Source organism: Nicotiana tomentosiformis, chromosome 6, assembly GCF_000390325.3.
Source record: "Nicotiana tomentosiformis chromosome 6, ASM39032v3, whole genome shotgun sequence".
NCBI classification, from domain to species: Eukaryota; Viridiplantae; Streptophyta; class Magnoliopsida; order Solanales; family Solanaceae; genus Nicotiana; species Nicotiana tomentosiformis.
This window is the reverse complement of record NC_090817.1, coordinates 20,049,873-20,070,697: the sequence shown is the minus strand read 5'-3', so window position 1 is coordinate 20,070,697 and position 20,825 is coordinate 20,049,873. Positions and strand designations below refer to the sequence as shown.

General features: G+C 35.4%; 3 protein-coding genes across 4 annotated transcripts; all 3 read left to right on the top strand.

Moving 5' to 3' along the window:
* The first annotated feature begins 4,135 nt into the window (after positions 1-4,135).
* Positions 4,136-8,039, top strand: LOC104087171 (prohibitin-1, mitochondrial-like). Of its 2 annotated transcripts, none has more exons than XM_009591574.4 (6): positions 4,136-4,264; positions 5,527-5,714; positions 6,466-6,582; positions 6,815-6,985; positions 7,268-7,480; positions 7,598-8,039. In XM_009591574.4, exons 2-6 carry the CDS (start codon positions 5,538-5,540, stop codon positions 7,790-7,792), a joined length of 873 nt encoding a protein of 290 aa, XP_009589869.1. In that variant the 5' UTR covers positions 4,136-4,264; positions 5,527-5,537; the 3' UTR covers positions 7,793-8,039. The 2 variants fall into 2 exon arrangements, with proteins under 2 accessions (XP_009589869.1, XP_009589870.1); XM_009591575.3 differs by lacking the exon at positions 4,136-4,264 and adding an exon at positions 4,301-4,415.
* A 521-nt stretch (positions 8,040-8,560) lies between these two features.
* LOC104087172 (protein DMP7-like) lies at positions 8,561-9,952 on the top strand. The gene has a single exon (XM_009591576.4). The coding sequence runs from the start codon at positions 8,845-8,847 to the stop codon at positions 9,493-9,495; it is 651 nt and encodes a 216-aa protein (XP_009589871.1). The 5' UTR covers positions 8,561-8,844; the 3' UTR covers positions 9,496-9,952.
* A 4,239-nt stretch (positions 9,953-14,191) lies between these two features.
* Positions 14,192-15,100, top strand: LOC138893648 (uncharacterized). Its single transcript, XM_070178295.1, has 3 exons — positions 14,192-14,272; positions 14,327-14,542; positions 14,588-15,100. The coding sequence occupies exons 1-3, from the start codon at positions 14,192-14,194 to the stop codon at positions 15,098-15,100; spliced, it is 810 nt and encodes a 269-aa protein (XP_070034396.1).
* Positions 15,101-20,825: the final 5,725 nt, after the last annotated feature.

Below are 20,825 nucleotides of genomic sequence, written 5' to 3'. Positions count from 1 at the left end.
CCGAATGTTGACTTATGTATAACGACCCCGGAGAATTTTGCTAAGGAAATTAAGGTTTTGTGGTGCCGAGGTAGATCAATTAGTACAAAGGTTATAGAAATTTCTCGCGGCTCGGGCTTTTGGGGTTGAACAATGCACTATGGAGTAAAGGAAACTTTGTGGCAGAGAAATGTGTTTCTTCAGTCCATTATGTGACCGCAGAATCACTCTGTGGACCGCATAATGACCGCAGAGTGAGGCAGGTAAGGGGCCGTTTTGGATGCCATTCTGCGGTCGACTATGCGACCGCAGAACAGGTCTGCGGGCCGCATAGTGACCGCAAACCCAGGAAGGTTCTTCCCAGTTCTGGAGGTCAATTGTGCGGCCGATATGCGGACCGCATATCCTGTTTCTGAGCTTTATTTTTTGAGTTTTTACAATCCGATCCTACTTCATTAAATACACGCAAAGGGCCATTTTTGAGCCAAAATCTGACATTTTTAGAGAGAAGGGAGAGTGTTCTAGAGAGAGGAAGAAGCTCAAGTGTTTTGTTCATCACGATCTTGTTCAAGCTTTGAAATCCAACAAGGAAATACAACAAGATTTTCACCCAAGAGGTAAGGTTCTAACCCCTAGTCTTCAATTTCGATTGGGGGTAAAGATGGGTGATTAAGAGTATGATTCTTGGGTGTTAGAGTATTATTTATACATACACATACCAATATGGTTTTGGAAAGACTGTTGAGCTCAAATAGGTAAAGATTGCGTTGAAAATGGTAGAAATCTTCATAAATTTTAATTGAAGATTTGAGGGTCGGGTTCATGTCGGAAATTTGTGAAATTTGTATGGTTGGACTCGTAGTTGGATGAGCGTTCATATTTCGTAACTTTTATCGGGTTCCGAGATGTGGTCCCCACAGATAATGTTTTAAGTTAATTTCGGATTTTTATTAGAAAATTAGTATTTCCTTATGGAATTAATTATAATAATTGGTATTGACTTAATCGAATTAATTATGGCTAGATACGAGATTTTCGGAGACCAATTCTCGTGGTAAGGGCATAGCGAAATAGAGAATTACACGGTTTGAGGTAAGTAACAGTTCTAAAGTTGGTCCTGAGAGTATGAAACCCCGGATTATGTATTATGTGATTGATTTTGAGGTGACACACATGCTAGGTGATGGGGCGTGTGAGTGTGTACCATAGGAATTGTGACTTGGTCAAATTCCATGGAACTGAGTAGTAGAATTATCTGTTGATATCCGTACATTCTCTACGTGTTAGAGAAAATTGAGCTGAGAATCGTATTAAAAATCATGCTTAGACATATGTTGTTATTATTGGTACCCACTGGGATCATTTCTGTGGTTGAATTATATTCTAAAATTATAATTTCACACTCAGTCATGTTCATTCATTCCATATCATATCTCAGTCTCTGTTGCTATTTATTGATACATCATATTATTATTTTGGGGTTGATTTTCATGGCATCTTGAGCCCGAGAGACTGGAGAGGTTGATGACTGAGTGAGGTCGAAGGGCCTAATTGTGAGGATATTTATGGAATCGAGTTGCGCGCCGCAACATGTTTCATAATTATATGCCATGATTGGCTTGATATAGCGCTTGGGCTGAAGGAGCCCCTCCGGAATCTATACACACTCTCAGTGAGAGCAAGTACCTATTGAGTACGAGTGCCGAGTGATGAGTGACTGTGAGGAAAGAGTGATTGTGAGGTTGGAGTGAATGGAAGGACTGAGTGACTATTAGTCTGAGAGGATGCATTGATTTCATTATTTTCTGCATTTCAACTGTCATATATCACTATTTTAGAAATTTCGGAAAAACATTATTTTTTGTTTCATTCAAATTTGAGAAATTTCTATGAAATTTTATATGTTGAACTTGAGAGTTTTAGCATATTAAATTTGGACTTAGCTGAGAAGCTCGTCACTATTTTCATTTCCTTATTTATTATTGTTACTTACTAAGTTGGTTGTACTCATACAACACCTTGCACTTCGTGTACAGATCCAGGTGATCCCGGGCATAGTGGGTGTTGATTCTTTCACACCGTTGATTTTTCGGAGATTCAGAGGTAGCAGTTATGTTTCGCAGACCTTGTCTCTCCTTCCCTATCCTTTTGGTTTATTATATTTGGTCTATAGACCGGGTTTTTCAGACTTGTAATGTATAGATGCTCATGTACTTAGTGACACCTAGTTTTGGGAGTGTTTTTATATCCAGTATTTGTGGAATTTACTCTTAAACTTAATTATTATGTTTTTAGTTTTTAAAATAAAATTATGGTTTATTGAGATTGTTGGCTTGCCTAGTATCGAGATAGGCGTCATCACGACAAGTGTGACTTTTGGGTCGTGACACCACACCAAATCGGTTGTTACATAAAGTGTCACATTTCGTCATTACGTAACGACGGATTTAACGATACGATATAATAAAATTTAAGTAACAACCAAAACAAACATCGTATTTAAAGTAACAATACGATATAATACAATAGGTAACGACCATCCAACAAGCTGTAAAGAAATTGATATACTTTATGTTGACTAAATTCTTAATATTAGCTATTTCTAATTTTTTAATATTTAATATTAATAGTAATTTATCTAATAAAATTTTATTTTCAAAAGGTAAGAAACTATCAACATTTCACCTTTGAATTTTAGTTGATGATTAATTTAAGAGTTTATTACCTTCTTTTTCAACTATAGTGAGATGTATATTTATTTTCATTATTTTTTCCATCTTTTTCTATCGCACTTTTTCATAAATTATCTTTTAAAATTATTTATAGCACTCATAATATTTAGATGATCAGAATGGATTACACTAATAGGTAATGGACTATACTTTATGATTGAACTATATTTTTCTGAAAAATAGTTATATATATTTACGTGTATGCAATAATTTAAATAATTAATTTGGGAGAAAAGAGTAATGAAACTTTAATGGGGTATTTATATATTATCCTTTCTGGGGTGAGTTTTTGACGACATAAATTATGCAAGCAACTCTAAGTTAATTATGTTAGTAAACTTTGTGAGTTTATTAGGTCAACTTCAGTACTAATTAATCTATAAGTGTAGTCATCCATCATCATTTACGATTGACCAAATATTTGTTTGGTTGGAGTTCATGTTATTAAAATAATTAATGTTTTATATCACTAAAAAATTCACCATCTTTGTACCTATCAAAAGGCTCTTAATTAATAGATAGAAATTAAACTCCTCGTATTTGTCGTTTATAGCTGGTTTTATCCCCAATTCCTCATCTAGTTTCATTTTAGAAAATCAATAATAGTAGTTCTTTTCGTCAAATAAAGAAAAATATTTGTAGTTCTTCAATTTTTTCCTTTAATAACTTGAATCCAAATCGAATGGTTAGTGGCGAGATATCCAAGTATTTCAACGTCATAATTTAGTTCTTGTTATATATTTGGTCCTAAATATTAGGACTTTAATTTTAATATATATAAGGAAAGTTTTTAGATGATTTTAAACCTAAATTTTAGGACTTCTTAAATAATATTTTAATATGAAGATTTTAATACATAAAATTTTTAGTTGATTTCAATTTTCTAAATATTAGAAAAATATAAAAAATTATTATTATTTTGGAAAAAATTTTGTGCATTAGATATTTTATTTAGGTAGGTCATATGAAGCAAATGTGATATAACCAATTCCCTATCCCCTTGGATTTGAGACTAAAATAACTCTATGTAAATCTGAAGATTATAAACATCCCGAAGATATATAACTACACAAAAATTCGAGTTCGTTCAAGTGACATATACTTGAAATAGTTCAGTAAAAATTAGTTGACATAATGTATTATTTGAAATTGTTCAATTTTATCATTTATTATATTTTTTCTCTGTCCGTATTCTTACTTTTAGTGAATCGTTTGGACTCCACGTGTTTAATTTTCTTCGAAAGCGTCAAAATTTACTCTCTTTTTTGTGTTGTAATTTAAAATTACTTTCAAATTAAGTTCCGTAACAACCAAATAAAACTTTTTCTAAACAGTGGGATAATATTAAACCAAACACCTAACAAAGAGTAAAGGTTCTTAATTTCCAATAGTACTCGGGCATATTTGACAATTTTCCCTAAAATTAGAATAGATAAATTGTAAAGCCCTGAACTATTAATAAACCCCTTCTCCAAGCTTCCTTAAACCCCATTTCAGTTCCTTTTCTTCTAAAAAGAACTTTCTAGAAGATTCCTTCCCTGCATTTTGATCAGGTAAAAAATCTTCGTTTGAAAGTTCGGTTTTCTTAATCTACACATTCTTTTATGTATTTTTATGTAAAAACAATTTCTCCTAAAAACCGATTGTGAAGAACCTTAAAGTTACAGGAGTTTGGTGTGTTCTTAGTTCTTATTTGATTTTCAAGTGAGTAAATTTACGAAAAAATAACTTAAATAATTTTATTTTTGTCTTTTTTTATGATTCTGGATTTTAAATAAATTTTTTGTTTGGTATGATTCTGGGTTACAAATAAGTTTATGTTTTTTTTAAGTAGCTATAATAACTGAGCATTTGTATTGAGTCCTATTATGTGAATGATCTGTATCCATTCTGCTATATTCAGGCCCATTCTAATTTTATGTGTTTAATCGTAATTTGGCTCAAACCCTGTGCGTGTTTATGATGTCTGCTATCTGTTTGCTTTTTGTCTTTGACTCTGTTATATATTCTCTAGACAATTCAGTACATTTATTTATGAGTCTGTGAGTAAGCATGCACAATTGTTAGATTCTTTTCGGAGCAAACGAATAGTCTCTCTGGATTTTGCTTACATGTAGTGTAAAATATGATTTGTACTTGAGTTTGTTAATTGGATGATCATGTATTATCGTATTGTCCGTTGAGCTAAGGCTACAGATATAGAAGTATCAATTCGTTATCTTTTATTTGTTAAGATAAATGTATCAATTATTTCCACTAACCCCTTCAGAATCTTGGTGTGCATGATAAGTATTTGAGTGTTTCATATAAGTTTCAACGAAATAGTACTAACAAACAATTGAATGTGAAAAATGAGATTAAGTTATACACACATTTTCTCAATTCAATTGTTTAATCTTGTTAAAAAAAGTAGTCAATGACTCATTGCTACAATTTACTGTTGTATTGGTCTTGCTTGTTATTTGAATCGATTGGATTTGTTGAACTGCTTAAGCGTATTCCGTCAGAAGGTAGACAGATTAAGTGGCATACAAAGTGTTTTTATGGCCATATAATGAAACTAGAAGAGTATCCTTTCAAATTTAGATTTTCTGTAAGTAAAGATCTTACGGATAATTCACGGAGTAAAAACTGTAAATTTTGTCAAGTCCTTTGTGTTGGAACTTTCTGTGACGAAATTACCTGCTGACTAATCAAAAGAGATGTAGGCTTACTTGCAAATGCTCTTTAGGATACTCACGGATCACTCCTTTTCCATATTAGCAGGCTTTTGTTAAATGATTATAATGATGACTATTATTGGCTTTACTTTCAGGGATTAGCAAGATGGATCTCAAGAATGTTAAGGTTCCTAAGATGCCTGGTGGTGGTGCCGCTTCTGCTTTGATTAAGTTAGGAGTTGTTGCTGGTCTTGGTGTGTATGGAGTTGCTAACAGTCTCTACAATGTTGACGGCGGGAATCGTGCTATTGTTTTCAACCGTATTCTTGGTGTTAAAGATAAGGTATGTCTTGTCCTTTCCCTATTGGACTAAGATGGTTTTTGGACCCTTTTTTCAGTACATATATTAGATTGACCTGAGGGCTAGCATCCACTGGACACTGGACAGTCATCTCCGAAGCTCTATCTATGTTTAAGAAATCTAGTTAGGTCAGAGCTGGATTTAACTGCCTTCTGCGGTTAAGGAAGTTCTTCTAGTATCGCGTTGCTTCTTTAATATTTCGTTTAGGATATGCTTGATGGATTCTTTCTTCTGGATTTTTTCGTTTTTGTAAGATAGAGATCAATGTGTTGTTCATATTTCTTTGATACCGTGATGTCCAAGCACATCTAAGTAGTCAATCAATCAACCACCTACACCTCAATCTCAAACTAGTTGGGTCGACTATATGTATTTCTATATCTTTTTGCTCTATCCGGACGCATCTCATCCCAAAATCCAATAATTTGTCTTTCAATACGACATATTAATTCTTAGAACTCGAGGTTTTCTAGATGTCATACTTATTCTTCATACCTATATAGATATAAAAGGAGGAGGTTGAAGTGTAAAAGTAATCAAATTCTGTTGTATCCTCAAGCACGTTCAAGTTATATATTTTAAAGTTATTCTCATCTCTTTATTATATCTTTTATCTCCAATGTAGTTATTTGATGTTGTACATCCTAGTTTATGACCTTTAGTCCTGTTTTTCGTCTACTATCGATGTGCCTTATGCATTTTTGATACATGATGTTGGATATTTTATTAATAGGTTTATCCAGAGGGGACACACTTCATGATTCCCTGGTTTGAAAGGCCTGTCATATATGACGTTCGTGCACGTCCACATCTAGTGGAAAGCACTTCTGGCAGTCGCGACCTTCAGATGGTAAATTCTTCTCTCAGCACTTGCTTGGCTCCCTACTACCACATATAAAAAGAAAAGAGAAACCAAAAGATTTGGGATTGGGAGGACAAAAGTAACATGTGGTAAAGACTGTACAAACTTATGAGGGATAGAAGGTGTTCATCATATGTTTCCTTAATCCCAGGAGCAGAGCGTTTCTGTGTTATAAGAATGACAGGTTGTAAAATATATCTTGTTCCTTAATTATTTTCAGGTTAAAATTGGACTTCGGGTTCTCACGCGTCCAGTACCAGACCAACTGCCCACTATTTACCGAACTCTTGGTGAAAATTATAGTGAACGTGTCCTGCCATCAATTATTCATGAAACTTTGAAAGCTGTGGTTGCACAGTACAACGCTAGCCAGCTCATCACCCAGAGAGAGGTACGTGCAAGAGGACATATACCTACTTAGTGTGTTGATGTTGCTATTGTAGAAGTAATTATTGCGCTATAGGTCATAACTGGTAATATTGCATCTGTACTGTATGGTGTGGTTGGCGCCAAATGTGAGGAATGTTCTGATATTGAATATATGCTCCACTTCCTTCTCTGAAGTAGGGGACTATGGTGGATAGCTGCAAATTTTCTATTTGGCTGCCGTAGAAACTCATTGGAATTTTAAAGGTTCTTCACCATCTTTGCTTAAACTTGTGTACTTGTGCAGAATGTTAGTAGAGAAATACGGAAGATCTTAACTGAAAGGGCAGCCAACTTCAACATCGCTCTAGATGATGTGTCCATAACTAGCTTGACTTTTGGAAAGGAATTCACGACTGCAATTGAAGCAAAGCAAGTGGCTGCTCAAGAAGCAGAGAGAGCAAAGTATATTGTGGAAAAAGCAGAGCAGGATAAACGAAGTGCTATTATTAGAGCTCAGGTCATAATATTTTCCAAATCATATCCTTCTTTCTTTAATCTAATCTCCAGTTACTTCTTCAACTTGTCATTTTATATGGAATACTATGATTAATGGTGCTTGAATTCCTTCCTGCAGGGTGAGGCTAAGAGCGCGCAGCTGATCGGTCAAGCTATTGCCAACAATCCAGCGTTTATCACGCTCAGGAAAATTGAAGCAGCAAGAGATAATGCACATACCATTTCAAATGCAGCAAACAAAGTGTACTTGAGTTCTGATGATTTGTTGCTCAACCTTCAGGGCTTGAACTTGGAGACAACCGGAAGTAAGTAACCAGGAAGCGACCATGGCAAAACGGTTTGCTATTTCACCATTGCATTTTCTTCCTCTGCTTGAAGATAGCCTCTTGTTGGCGATTGAGATAGCAATTTGGTCTCGTAGTCTATTTTTCTTTTCAACTTCGAATTTTCCTTTCCAGTTCACTACACTTCTTTTAAATGTTGTTCCTCGGAGAATAAATATGAAAATTGAAGCTATAAAGAGAAATCATATCTAGGCCTGCTCTCCATTTCTTCCTTTATCAGCTGTTTTTATTACCTAAATTAAATGTGGAAGCTTCATCTTTCATATATCCAGTTCTAAATGTGTTTAGTCTGAGTTTTTGATGCGCACATATTTGTTTCTTCCTCCCTAATTATTGTCTCAAGTAGAGCCTGTTGGCAACTCAAACCATACCTTTTTAACTAAATTCTCAATGTTTTTATTTATTCGGGACGTTAAAAAGAAAAAGAAGGTTTATTGTTCACATTGTATAGCCGTCCACCTGAAAATATTATCGGCGTTATTCGGGATGTTTAAAAAAAAGGGATTTTTTATACTGTATAGCCATCAATCTGAAAGGATTATCGGCAGATATACATTATATGTATAATTAGTGTATAATTTATGTATATTAATTAGAGAATATAAATATTTTGCGGTTAAATGTGTAACTTCCCTGGAAGAAATAAGTTGGCCAACTCTTATATTTGGTAACATCAAGGTAAGCTTAATCAATTAAAACAACTTGGTTACGTTATGTCAGCCATAACTTACGAGCCAAGTCCTTAACATTCTAAATGAGGGAAGTGAACTTTTACGTCAAATAAAGGCGTGAATTAATTCTGGCCTTTAAACCTTTTACTAAAAACCCATATCCTTCAAATAACGAATGAACCAGAACCCTATATCATAAATCTGTCTTAGAGAGTTTTTAGCATATTAAATTTCCCTTTTTCCTTCGACATTCCGTTATATATACTTATAAATTAATCCCCCAAAGTGATCTTCATACATTGAACTAAAATCTTAAAAATAAAATTTTACAAGATTCAACACACATATAGATGGAGGCCACAAAGAAATTAGGAACAGAAAATGTTGTAGCATCTGAAAACCAATTGGAAATACCCTTATTAGAAGATGAAGAAATTGTTGAAAAACCAAAGAAAACACCAGCACAAAAGGTCATTAGAAAAACATTCAAGAAAACAGCCATTTTAGCCAATCTTTTACCTTCAGGTTCTGTTCTTGCATTCCAAATTCTGTCACCAGTTATAACACATGAAGGTCAATGTCATTCCTCAATTAGCCATTCTATGACATTAGGCCTTTTAGTCTTTTGTGCAATCTCTTGTTTTTTCCTTAATTTTACAGATAGTTTTCGCGATGAAAGAGGGAAAGTTCGTTATGGATTGGCCACATTCAGAGGTTTATGGATTATTGATGGTTCGAATATTACCATTCCTCCTGAGGAAGCAACAAAGTATAAGTTGAAATTTTTGGATGTGTTTCATGCCTTATTATCTATACTTGTTTTTGGCGCTGTCGCGGCGTTTGATCAAAATGTGATCAAATGTTTGTATCCTTCTCCACCACCAGAAACTCAAGAGATTCTCGCAACTCTGCCTATGGCTGTTGGCGTAATTTGCACATTGCTGTTTGTTGCATTCCCTACAACTCGCCATGGAATTGGCTTCCCTCTTTCACGTCGTTAGGAATACTCAATTTCTTTTCTCTTAATTCAATTTAATTCTTCTTAAAGATTGATGTACATGGGCCTAATCAGTGGCGGAATCACATTGGCCCGAGTCAAACTAAATCCTCCTTGCCAGAAAATTAATCTTTCTCTTTATGTATGAAATTAAAGACATATAGTGAATGTACTAGTCATTTTAACTTTGAAACAGCTGCCTTTGTACTTTCCTTCATAGAGGAGGTGGGAAAAAAAAAAAAAAAAACTGGATAATCGCTGATACAGGCTGACCGGGATCCCAGCAGTCAAATCACTGTATTCGTTCCTCACCTCCTTCCGATCAAATATATTCTAAGATGTGTCGAGGCCGGAAAAAGGAAAGAGGAATTGATCGACCAACTTTAGATAGGTGATTTTTTTTTTTTAATGTGTATGTATCAATTGTTGGATCCTATTAACACAAGGAACGTTACAGCAAATGGGATACAAGATATGTTTTAGGTCATAAATTTGATTCTAAGTTGACATTTTAGTAGGTTTAGAATCCCGTCTTCGATCTTGCCTCAGCCTCCGTAAATCCTCTCAATTTGTCGAAATTCTAATACTACTATTTACATTGTGCTTTGTCGAAAAATTTCATAAATTCCATTTTTGTCTCACCAAAATGCCTCATTTCATGTTCGTGTAACAAAACAGTAGTAAGCCTATTTGATAATGGTGACAACGGAATTAATTTCATCTTTAATTTGATAGAAGGTTTGAATTGGACCAACTAATGTCATTTAAATATATAGTATATAGTAAACACCTCTCTTCTTTGTGAGAAATACTATGTAATAGTCAAACTATAAACGAATAGGAACATGACAGTAGAAGAGTTTAAAATAGGGATTTGTTACAAAAACGCGTGGCCGTGTGTCTGATGAAGATAGTGGACTTGACCGGTGAGCTATTGCTATCACAGCGAAAGTCATCGCAGCCGAAGACAACTAATTGAGTATAGAACAGGAGTATTAGTACAGTCGGAGCTCTCTATAATAATATATTTATATAATAATATTATAATATAATTTTTTATTAAAAAATATTCAGAACAAACGAGACTGTTATAAAAAAGTTTAACTGCAACACCCAAGTGAAGTTTCTTTTTATTTATTTCAAATTTAATAAATAAAGTTGTTCGATATTTATAATAATGAGAGTTAGCAAGTACAAAATAATGAAAGATAATACAGATATACAATAAACTTAGTCAAAAATATGTGCAAGTTGAACACCACATAATAAAAAAGAATAGGAGTACTATAATCGATAGTACCGCTTGTTGATTATATACGCACAACACCAAGTCACCAACACCCATTGGACGAAAACATAAATGAGTCATTACTCGGCGGCAAAGGTGTTCCAAAATAAGGTGGCGTTTACTTGAAAAATATTTAGAAGAATTTTTGAAAGTAAAAAATTTCAAACTTTTGCGAAGAGTATTATCAATTGAACACCAGTTTATTTTTATTAATGTTTGCAAAAGTTGAAGAAGTTGTTCTTTTTAAGTATTTAGTTGAAAAGCGATTTAAAATACCTTTTCCAATTTATTTTATGTAGCAACTTTTACCCGATTACAAAAATTCAAAAAAGAATTTAAGATTTTTGAAATTTATACTTTTAAACTTCCAATGATATTGTGGCTATGCAAGCAAGCATCATTAAAGTGAAAGGAGCTAATTACAGGACTGCGCAGCAGATTCTTTCCGTTTCGAATTGGTCATCATCTCTTAAGTATAACTCAAGCATTTGCACTCCTAGGCCAGGCATAATTTGCCAACCACGATCGAATTTTATTTCATTTTTCTTCTTCACCCAAATGTGGGTAGATTTAGTTGCCTATATCTTATTATCTATTCCATCCGTTTCAGTTTATGTGAATCTATTATTTTTGGTCCGTTAAAAAAAAAAAATCTATTTCTAAATTTAAAAATAATTTAACTTAAACTTTCAATTATATCCTTAATAAAAAGTTTTTATTATAAAACAAATATTCTGACTCATTATTAACTTATTTAGTACTATAAATTATAAAAAAAAATATTTTTTTTTAAATTTCGTGCCGAATAACAGAGTTTACTTACATTGGAATCGGTGGGAGTAAGTTTTAGTAAGTCAAATATTTACAAAGCCATGTCAAGAAGTAAAAAATTGAAAAGGAAGAATCTTGGCTGCTGGAGTTGTCACATACTCATAAGAGTGGATTACACGTGTCAGAGAACAAGCGTGTTCTAGAATTAAGGACAGCAAAACCAAACCTCATTCCAGAAAACAGCGGCCGTCGTCGTGTAATAATCTATCAAAAAGCTGGCACGTGCCGTCAATCAACATCTATAGCCACTTTTGTCTTTGAAAACGCCCGCGTGTCCACGTAATCCCATATACCTTTTTCTATAATATAATTACTCTCTTGGGCGGCCTCACATCTCCCGTCAAACTCTATGTTGACCGCGTTTTTACCCGGAGAAAATATAATATTAACCGTCGATAATAAACTAATTGTATTCACAAACTATATAATAGCATACATATAAATATATATTTCGTTACCTATTACTTTTTGAAGCGATTAAAAATTTATATTTCTCTTTTTACACCAACCCCTCGATAGCATAACTTAGGTAATTTTCACGCAAAAAGAAGAAAGGAAAAATATTAAATTAAATATGACTATAAAATATTATGTATTAATTGGTTTTGTTAAAATAGTGAGTGCTAAAGTTTTGATTTTTAGCCATATGCCATATTTAAAGATGTGGTCTAACTATTAATTAAAACAGATCAAACTATAAAAAAAATTAGAATTCAAGACAAAAAATATAAATATTCTAATTTCTTTTTATCCATTTAAGAATATTTTACTATGTTCGTCGTAAGAGTCCATAAAATCAATCAAGGTATACGTACACTAATGATTAAATATTTTTGCAACTTTAGTATGTTGATTTAATTATAATATCATTTACCTATAAAACGGTATATTTGAATTTGTAACGTGATTTATAGACAAGCGAATCAATTTAATCCCAAAATGATAAGTAAATAAAATAAAATGTAAGACTTAGCGTTGAAATCAAGATAAAGTAGCAGATAGCTCTAGTTCCGAGAGTGGAGTTTTTGAAGGCAGTAATACAAAATATTAGAAGACAAGCAATAAAGTATTATTGAGCTTTTGAACAGTATATAACATAAGTTTGTCAGAAAATTCGTCCCTTACAATGGCTGTTGAAATCGTTATTTATAGTTGCACCTAGGGAACAATGTCGTAGGATCAAGCCCATCTTAAATGTCAATTATGGGAGCAATTGAAGAATGTGTAACGGCGGACAATCAATGTCATATTCTCTATAACGGACTATGTATTTAATACTGCAAAATATTCTTCATTGAATGCTATCGGGTAGCAGACATTCGTTTGTCTTCATGAGCAACACTCCCTTCGGGGGCTTCCTGGTGCCAACCGAAACTACTGCCTCTGGTCTTGATTTTCACTAGTCTCGCTTTTCATCTGTCTCCGGTTCCGCGTGTCGCTCTATTAGACGAGTATTTAATATGAACTAATTTTACCCTACAAAGATAGTCCCTCTGCTTTCCAGTGGTACATCTTTATGTCATCGGGAAGTTGGTGAAGATACCTTTCTTGGGGGAAAATATTCTGATCCCCTCTGAAAAGTTTCCGACGCTTGATTAGACGCACGTCTCTCCGCATTTAATGCCTCGAACACGTGTCACTTCACGATTCATCAATACTTGTGCCGGTTCTCGAGGTAATTATGGCCACGATTTTAGCCGCCTATTTCTTTACTTATACGCCTCATTCTCCTTCTTTCACACTTCATAATTTTTCGAAACCCCTCAACCTTTCCTACTCAAATCTTTCTTGCTTTCATCTTTCTTTAACCTTCTTCTTCAGAGAAATTCTCATTTCCTTCTGCTAATTATCGCCTCCACTTCCAAGAACTCCAACTCTTCAAAGAAAAAGGAAAGCATTGATGATGCTACTCCTCCTACGATGAGCACCATTATCCCTAGAAGGCTTAATACAACCAAGGACTTTGAAGAGAAGTTCGCTTTTGCTAACTGCCATACATGGGCTGTTGGGGTATCGATGATGAAGGGGCTTCCCTACAAAGGAGACAACGGCCTTCATCAGCTCAACAGATCGCTAAATTTGTGGAGTTAATAACACCAACCGAGGATGATGTCGAAACGCTCTGTGGAAAGTATGATATAGTAGAAGATATCAACTCTTGCTTTCGGACCCCAGTCGCTGCTCACGGTACTGTGAGGCCGGGTACCGGGCCTCTTCCGTCTTCGATTGATGAGCAACCAATAACTAGCACTGCTTTTGTTGCAGCTACTTCTCAACCCACAATGCCATCAGTTTCATCTTCTTCTTCTCCAGCCATACCTTCTCTACCAGCAACTGCTACATTATCTACACCGGTCGCAGACACATGAGAGGAGGATATCCCTACTCCCCAGTGCCCAATTCGTGGAAATTTGGGGCATAACTATTCGCCCCCTTGTGCAGATCCCCGGAGGAGGAGGAGTGTCTCCCTCTCGTTTTCTACTAAGTGCCATCTGTTGTCCCGGCCGATGAAACTCGCCAATTACCTGAAGCCTCTGGCTTCAGAGAAAGATAAGAATAAAATACACTTTCTCTTGGGGGAATGTATGATAAACAACACCATGCACAACGCGGCAATGGTACAATATTTGTTCCCTTTACTGCTTCTTCTAGCTTCACTATGGTAGGATTTTTTATTTGAACTTTTGCTTTGCAGGCTAACTTTAATGCTTCCTAGGGTCTTAAGAAGTTGATCCTTGATAAAGAAAAACTCACATCCAAACGGGATCAACTGTTGGTCGTACTGGAGAAAATTAGTGCTCGCCTTTCGGTACTAGAAGCACAGGCTGCCGAATCCATTGAGTTAGAGTCTCGATTGCATCAGAGTGAACAAGAGGTGATGACCCTTAGCCAAAAGGCCGCCATATTAAGGCTGCAATTTCAAGAGGCCAAGGTAAAGTGGTCTGAGGTCTAAAATGTTGTTCTTATTGCTGTCAAGCACGAGGCTGCCTCTTCTGAAAGATTAAATAATTTTGAGGCAGCCTTGAACTCCAAAGATGAGGAGGTTGCAGCTGCTGAGGAGAGGCATGCCTGGATGGAAGAGAAGTATAAGAGGGTCACGGAGCAGAATAAAGTTTATCACTCCACTATCCGTGACCTTGACGTCAGCCTTCAGGCCACCAGATCCAAGCGAAATAACCTTTCGGCCGAGGTAGACCAGCTTAAGGCAGAGCTTCAGCGCCGAACGAATTCCCTCACTATTGAGAAATCATATTCAATGTATAGCATGAGGAGAAAAATCTTGGAAGAGGCCAAAATGGGTGTCATTAATTTTGATGTTGAGATCGCCAAGGTCCGTGAGCTGGAGACAACTACCCAAAAGGGCCTCCCGATCCAACCTGATGCAACGGACTCTTCTGGTTCCGGTTTCGCATTCTCGGGAACTGAGGAGGAACTTGAAGTGGATGGCGATGAAGGTTGTAACGATCCGACCAGTCGTTTTGAGCTCTAGCACGTTGTTCGGTGGTTTGAGTCCTTGAGTAGCTTCACTTCAGGTATTATCACTTGTATGTGTGGTTGGAAATGAATTTTGGGAAGTTCGGGATTGATTTGGAAATACAATTCGAATTTCAGAAGTTTTAAGTTGAAAGAATTGACTAAGGTTTGACCTGTAAGTAAATGACCTCGGAATTGGTATTTGAAGGTTCCAACGGGTTCGTATGATGATTTTGGTCTCAGGAGCATGTCCGTATGTTAATTTGGAGGTCCGTAGATTATTTCGACGCCAATTGGCAGAAGCTGGAAATTAGATGATTTTGGGAAGTTTGATTGGGATTGGACTTTTTGAAATCGAGGTCGGATTCTGATTCCGAACATTTGAGTAGGTCCGTAGTGTCAATTAGGACTTGTACGCAAAATTTTAGGTCAATCGGACTTGATTTGATATGATTCGGACGCGTTCGTCGAAGTTTGAAAGTTTGAAAGTCAAAGAAGGTTTTCGATCGACGATTCATAGTTTTGATGTTTTTTCGCGTGATTTGAGGCCTTGAATAAGTTTGTAATGTGTATTGGAACGGCGATGGTATAATTGGTTAAGGTCCCGAGGGCATCGGGTGGATTCCGGAGGATTAACAGATTGAGTTTGGGCTTGGGGGAAAGGTGAGGCAGCTGGTGTCAGGTGCAATCGCACCTGCGAGAAAAAGGCCGCAGGTGCGAGACCGCAGAAGAAGCCCAGGGGCCGCAGATATGGAATGAGTGAGGGTGGATGGATTCACAGGTGCGAGGAAATTTGCTGCACTTGCGTGCTCGCAGATACGGGTGGAGGAGCACAGAAGCGAGAGCTGGGCTGAGGGGGAAGGCCGCAGAAGCGATAGTATGTGCGCAGAAGCGCATTTTGGCACGCATGAGCGAAGATGGACTAGGTGAGGGAAGTTTGTAGAAGCAACTTTTTACTCGGAAAAGCGAGGCCGCAGATGCGGCAATTCTGTCCGCAGAAGCGAAAACTGGACAGAACATAAGGGATCGAACTTGGTCATTTCATCATTTTCGTTTAGAATCTTTGGAGCTCGGTTCATGGACGATTTTGAGGAGTTTCTTCATGTAACACAAGGTATGAAATTTCTCACTTGTTGTGAGATAAATATAAGGTTTATATGTGGATTTAAGGAGGAAAATCAAGGAAAATTGTGGGATTTTGGTAGAAAACTTAGAATTGGTATTTTTGGATTTTAACCACGAAATTGGGCATAGAATTTGGGATACGTTATATATTTGAGTTCGTGGTGTTACGGATAAAGTTTATCTTCGAATAATTTTAGAATTCAGCCACGTGGGCTCGAGGGTTAATTTTATCGACTTTTCGAGCGAAGTTGGGAATTGTTTAAACAGATTAATTATGGGTATTTGAAGTACTTAAGCCCTATTAAGAAAGTTGATGTGTGCTAATTATATTTTTTTTTTGTGCAGACAAGGACTATTATATGAATGATATCAATTGATTATGATAATATATGTATGAGGTGTATTAAAAATGGTTTATGGTCTAAGAAGAGCCCTAAGGCTAAGTCAAGTTGAAATTTTTATGATGGGATAATGTTTCAAGTGAGTTCGCACAAGACCTATCTTCAAACGAGCATAACTCTCCTGATATGAAGATTTATATTGTGTATTACCTATCAAAAGAAAGGTCTATGTGTCTAATTTCTAACACTTCAAATCGTTCGTTGTTGGACATTCCTACAAGAAATTATGATCAAATTACCAAAGGTTGGCAGAATGCAATTTCGCGACCAATTATGCGACCATCATACGATCACAGAAGTGGTTATGTGACCGCAAACTGGTAGCATAATGGACCAGTACAACCCAGTTTTTTGCACCAATTTTGTGGTGCATTTTGCGACCCGCATAGCCATTCTGCAGTCCATTATGCGACTGCAGGCCTAATTTCGGCGGGTTATTTTTTTTATTTTAATAACTCGACCCCATTTTGATAAATTGGCTTTGAAACTTATTTTGGGGCAATCATCTCACATTTTTTAGAGAGAAGTGGGAGTTTTCTAGAGAGAGAAATTAGATGAAGTGTTTTTTTTATCAAGATCTTGCCCTAACTTTGAAATCCAACAAGGAAATCACACAAGATCTTCATCTAAGAGGTAAGATTCAAACCCCTAGTCTTCAATTTCTAATTTGGGATAAAAGATGGGTGATTGGGAGTATGATTCTTAGGTGTAAAAGTATTATTTATACATGCTTGTACTAATAAGGTTTGTGAGAAGAATGTTCAGCTCCAATAAGTAAATATTTTGAAGTACTTAAGCGTTATTAAGAAAGTTGATGTGCGCTAATTATATTATTTTGTGTGCAGACAAGGACTATTATATGAATGATATCAATTGATTATGATAATATATGTATGAGGTGCATTAATAATGGTTTATGGTATAAGAAGATCCCCAAGGCTAAGTCAAGTTGAAAATTTTATGATGGGATAATGTTTCAAGTGAGTTCGCACAAGACCTATCTTCAAACGAGCATAACTCTCCTAATATGAAGATTTATATTGTGTATTACCTATCAAAAGAAAGGTCTATGTGTCTAATTTCTAACACTTCAAATCGTTCATCGTTGGACATTCCTACAAGAAATTATGATCAAATTACCAAAGGCTGGCAGAATGCGATTTCGCGACCAATTATGCGACCATTATAAGATCACAGAAGTGGTTATGCGACCGCAAACTGGTAGCAGAATGGACCAGTACAACCCAATTTTTTGCACCGATTTTGTGGTGCATTTTGCGACCCGCATAGCCATTCTGCGGTCCATTATGCGACTGCAAGCCTAATTTCGGCGGGTTATTTTTTTTATTTTAATAACTCGACCCCATTTTGATAAATTGGCTTTGGAACTTATTTTGGGGCAATCATCTCACATTTTTTATAGAGAAGTGGGAGTTTTCTAGAGAGAGAAAGTAGATGAAGTGTTTTTTTAATCAAGATCTTGCCCTAACTTTGAAATCCAACAAGGAAATCACAAAAGATCTTCATCTAAGAGGTAAGATTCAAACCCCTAGTCTTCAATTTCTAATTTGGGATAAAAGATGGGTGATTGGGAGTATGATTCTTGGGTGTAAAAGTATTATTTATACATGCTTGTACTAATAAGGTTTGTGAGAAGAATGTTCAGCTCCAATAAGTAAATATTTTGAAGTACTTAAGCGCTATTAAGAAAGTTGATGTGCGCTAATTATATTATTTTGTGTGCAGACAAGGACTATTATATGAATGATATCAATTGATTATGATAATATATGTATGAGGTGCATTAATAATGGTTTATGGTATAAGAAGATCCCCAAGGCTAAGTCAAGTTGAAAATTTTATGATGGGATAATGTTTCAAGTGAGTTCGCACAAGACCTATTTTCAAACGAACATAACTCTCCTAATATGAAGATTTATATTGTGTATTACCTATCAAAAGAAAGGTCTATGTGTCTAATTTCTAACACTTCAAATCGTTCATCGTTGGACATTCCTACAAGAAATTATGATCAAATTACCAAAGGCTGGCAGAATGCGATTTCGCGACCAATTATGCGACCATTATAAGATCACAGAAGTGGTTATGCGACCGCAAACTGGTAGCAGAATGGACCAGTACAACCCAATTTTTTGCACCGATTTTGTGGTGTATTTTGCGACCCGCATAGCCATTATGCGGTCCATTATGCGACTGCATGCCTAATTTCGGCGGGTTATTTTTTTTATTTTAATAACCCGACCCTATTTTGATAAATTGGCTTTGGAACTTATTTTGGGGCAATCATCTCAGATTTTTTAGAGAGAAGTGGGAGTTTTCTAGAGAGAGAAAGTAGATGAAGTGTTTTTTTTATCAAGATCTTGCCCTAACTTTGAAATCCAACAAGGAAATCACACAAGATCTTCATCTAAGAGGTAAGATTCAAACCCCTAGTCTTCAATTTCTAATTTGGGGTAAAAGATGGGTGATTGGGAGTATGATTCTTGGGTGTAAAAGTATTATTTATACATGCTTTTACTAATAAGGTTTGTGAGAAGATTTTTGAGCTCCAATAAGTAAATATTAGATTATGGAGTGAAGGAAATCTTGTAGAAGGACCTTGTAGTTAACTTTGCATACCTAGTGTTTGATAAAATACTCAAATGAGCTGAGACCATGAATATCTTCCTAATAATGGTTCAATTTTGTTATGTCTCAAAATAGATTGTGATTGTTAGAATTTGCGGAACGTTGTAGTAATTTAAGGAAAACTCAAAGCAAGGTATGTTGGCTAAACTACGCTCTTAGAATTGAATTCAATGATGTTCTCATAAGTTTCAAGTATGGTTGTCTCAAGTTCCTTATTCTATGTTCCGAGTTGTTCCCAATAAATTCGATTGTCCCGAATAAGCAAAGTGTCGAGAATTAAGTATTCAAAACGTGTTCCGAATGTTCCTAACACATTATGTTATCCTTTGGGAATGTGTTCAAGAATGATATGTGTATTAAAATGTTATGTCTTTGAGTTGTGTTTCAAATGAAGGTTATGATTCCAAATTATGTGAGAAAACTCAATATGCTTAAGACTCTTAATTGCTCATATGTGTACCTAAAGTCTTGATTGAAAATGTCTTACTGTTGATAACCTATAAAGATGGTTGGAACTAAAATAAGTGAATTGGGATATAAAGTGTGGCCAATGTGCAAGAGTGAAAGTTATACTTGTGGCCAATAGCGCCAATGGAATTAAAATATGTGAAAGAAGTATGAAATGCGCTGATTGATATAAGTGAAAGTTATACTTGTGGCCACTGGTGCCAATAAAATGAAATGATGTGAGAAAGGTTATGAAATGAGCCTTGATTCAACTATTCTGAATTGACTTCAAAAATAGAATTGCCTAAACGCTTATAAACTCAAGTCATGCCTATATGTGGCTGTTTTAACAGACGCTATGATTTGTGAGTATTTTCAATGTGTTTTGCGTTCTTACATATTCGTGAGTGAAAATTATGTATTGCCCTTTTTGGGGGGAAATATGTCAAGAATAAATGGTGTGTTATTTGTTGATGATTTTAACTTGCGCATCAATTGCCAATTATTTTACTCTATTTTTCGGAAAAAAATCTATTGTGCTTAAATTGTTCATTTCTAATGAACTTAAAGTTGTGATTTCTGGAATATTATATGTATGTTGATATTTATGATGATGATACATGAGAGGGAAGAAATGAAAGTGTGGAATAACAAATATGGTCACCGTGCCTTGAATAAAGAATCTTGTGAATGGCCAAAAGAGCCAAGGAAATATTGTTGTTGTTATTGGTTGAAAATACTAGTGGACATTTATACAATGTGGAAGATGATGAGGTAAATACATTTGTACCTATGTTACTTTTGTGAATAATTCCCCTTATTTGGGATGAGATTGATGTCATAAAATTATTCCTCTTATTTGGGATGAGATTAATATGGTAAAATTATTCCGCTTATTTTGGATGAGATTGATGTGATAAAATTATTCTTCTTATTTGGGATGAGATTGATTGATATAAAAGGGTTGATATCTCGAATAAGACAGCCTAGTTGATCGGGTCGTGATCAGACACCATGTCGTACACATGGTGGTGATTGTGCTGGAAATTATAATTGAAATTGTGATTTTGGTTGATGTCATCAAATAAGACAACCTAACCGATCGGGTCGTGCTCGGCC

Coding starts and splice junctions, on each gene's coding strand:
- LOC104087171 (XM_009591574.4), top strand. CDS start 5,538: ATGGATCTCAAGAATGTTAAGGTTCCTAAGATGCCTGGTGGTGGTGCC. Junction 5,715..6,465: donor TTCTTGGTGTTAAAGATAAG/GTATGTCTTGTC, acceptor TTTTATTAATAG/GTTTATCCAGAGGGGACACA. Junction 7,481..7,597: donor GTGCTATTATTAGAGCTCAG/GTCATAATATTT, acceptor TCCTTCCTGCAG/GGTGAGGCTAAGAGCGCGCA.
- LOC104087172 (XM_009591576.4), top strand. CDS start 8,845: ATGGAGGCCACAAAGAAATTAGGAACAGAAAATGTTGTAGCATCTGAA.
- LOC138893648 (XM_070178295.1), top strand. CDS start 14,192: ATGTATGATAAACAACACCATGCACAACGCGGCAATGGTACAATATTT. Junction 14,273..14,326: donor CTTCTTCTAGCTTCACTATG/GTAGGATTTTTT, acceptor AATGCTTCCTAG/GGTCTTAAGAAGTTGATCCT. Junction 14,543..14,587: donor TGCAATTTCAAGAGGCCAAG/GTAAAGTGGTCT, acceptor ATTGCTGTCAAG/CACGAGGCTGCCTCTTCTGA.